Raw genomic sequence first — 1282 nt, forward strand, 5'->3', positions numbered from 1 at the left:
CACAGCAGGTAAACAATATATGCCCGATACATGATATCCAAACAGTCAGCTACGTACAACAAACAGTTATCTATATCAATGTTGAATTTCCACCTCAAGTACAAGTTTTAACATAATAGCTAAAATTAATACTTGAGAAAATGTAACAGATAAAAATAAACTTACTGCCAAAGAAGAGCTGGAGGGACAGGGAAGGCTACAAAGTCAAATATGTTGGTTACTTAGGACCAGAGATAAGGAACAGAGTCAGAAAGAAGTTACCAGGCAAGCATGTGGCCTCCGGAGCACTAGCTGGAGAAAGCACACTTCCCCGGAAGCCACAAAATGAGCAGAACGAGCGAGGTGGTCCGTGCGTCCCACGCGGCCAGCCTGTGCGGACGTTCGCAGGGCTGGTCACACACTCGAGGGGTTCTGCTCCGAATAACTCGAATGTCATGTTCCGGGGCGGCTTGGGCCTTGGACACCCCACCCTCGACAAGGCGCACCCGACTCTTCCTGTAGCACCGATGGCCTGAGACACGCACCTGGGCACCCCTGCCTGGAATGGGGGCGCCCCGTAGTGGAAAGGGAAGAATCGGTACGTAAAGTCGGGGGGAACTGGGGCGGGGGCTCAGATCAGTGAAGCTAGTACTGGAGCGCCGAGTCCTGGGGACACGCTCCTGCCCTCGCGGTGTGGCTCTCAGATCACCACGGAAACGCGACTGGCCGGGACCAAGGAGGGACCGGAGCCCTGCCTTTCCCCCTCCCCGACTCCAGGGTTATTTAGAGAGTCGCCTCCCTCCAGACGCTGGGCGGCGGCAACCGAAGGGAAGCACTCCGTGCCCAGCTCAGGCCTCCTCCCGTGACCCCCGGCCCAGGACGGTCCCCTTGGCTCTCACCGAATCCTTTAATGAGCTCGGTGAAGACCCCGGGATCGCTTTCCATGAGGCACCACTCCCCAGCATTGCCCGTCATGGCCCCGGCCACACGCCGCCCCGCTCCACCTCCGGCTCCGGCAGCCCCCCAATCCAGCCGCCTCCGGCCACTGAGCTCTGCAAACCCGCCGCTGGCTCGTCAACCTCACGTCACCCCGCCTACTTCCCGACAGCCTCCGGGCGCCGTCACCTGCAGCGCGACAGAGCGCGGGAGGACGCTCTAGCCACCAAAGAGACGGCGAAACTCTTTCTGGGCCGCGCAGGACCCGGAGACGATTCGGAAGGGGCCAGGGCCGCCGAGAAAGGGCGGGATTCGGGGCGCCGGAGGAGGGAACATCCGGGACTCTCGCTAGTCTGCGGCGGGGGCG

General features: G+C 60.3%; 1 protein-coding gene across 3 annotated transcripts in view; it reads right to left on the reverse strand.

Moving 5' to 3' along the window:
* Positions 1-1098, reverse strand: part of UCHL5 (ubiquitin C-terminal hydrolase L5) — a 51890-nt gene extending 50792 nt beyond the window's left edge. For all 3 annotated transcript variants that reach the window (XM_068541827.1, XM_068541826.1, XM_068541825.1), the window contains exon 1: positions 879-1098. In XM_068541827.1, coding sequence (XP_068397928.1) covers positions 879-954 — 76 coding nt within the window. In that variant the 5' untranslated portion in view covers positions 955-1098. The remainder of the gene's footprint in view (positions 1-878) is intronic.
* Between the last annotated feature and the right edge of the window lie 184 nt (positions 1099-1282).

The sequence above is a fragment of the Eschrichtius robustus genome, chromosome 3 (genome assembly GCF_028021215.1).
Source record: "Eschrichtius robustus isolate mEscRob2 chromosome 3, mEscRob2.pri, whole genome shotgun sequence".
Lineage (NCBI taxonomy): Eukaryota > Metazoa > Chordata > Mammalia > Artiodactyla > Eschrichtiidae > Eschrichtius > Eschrichtius robustus.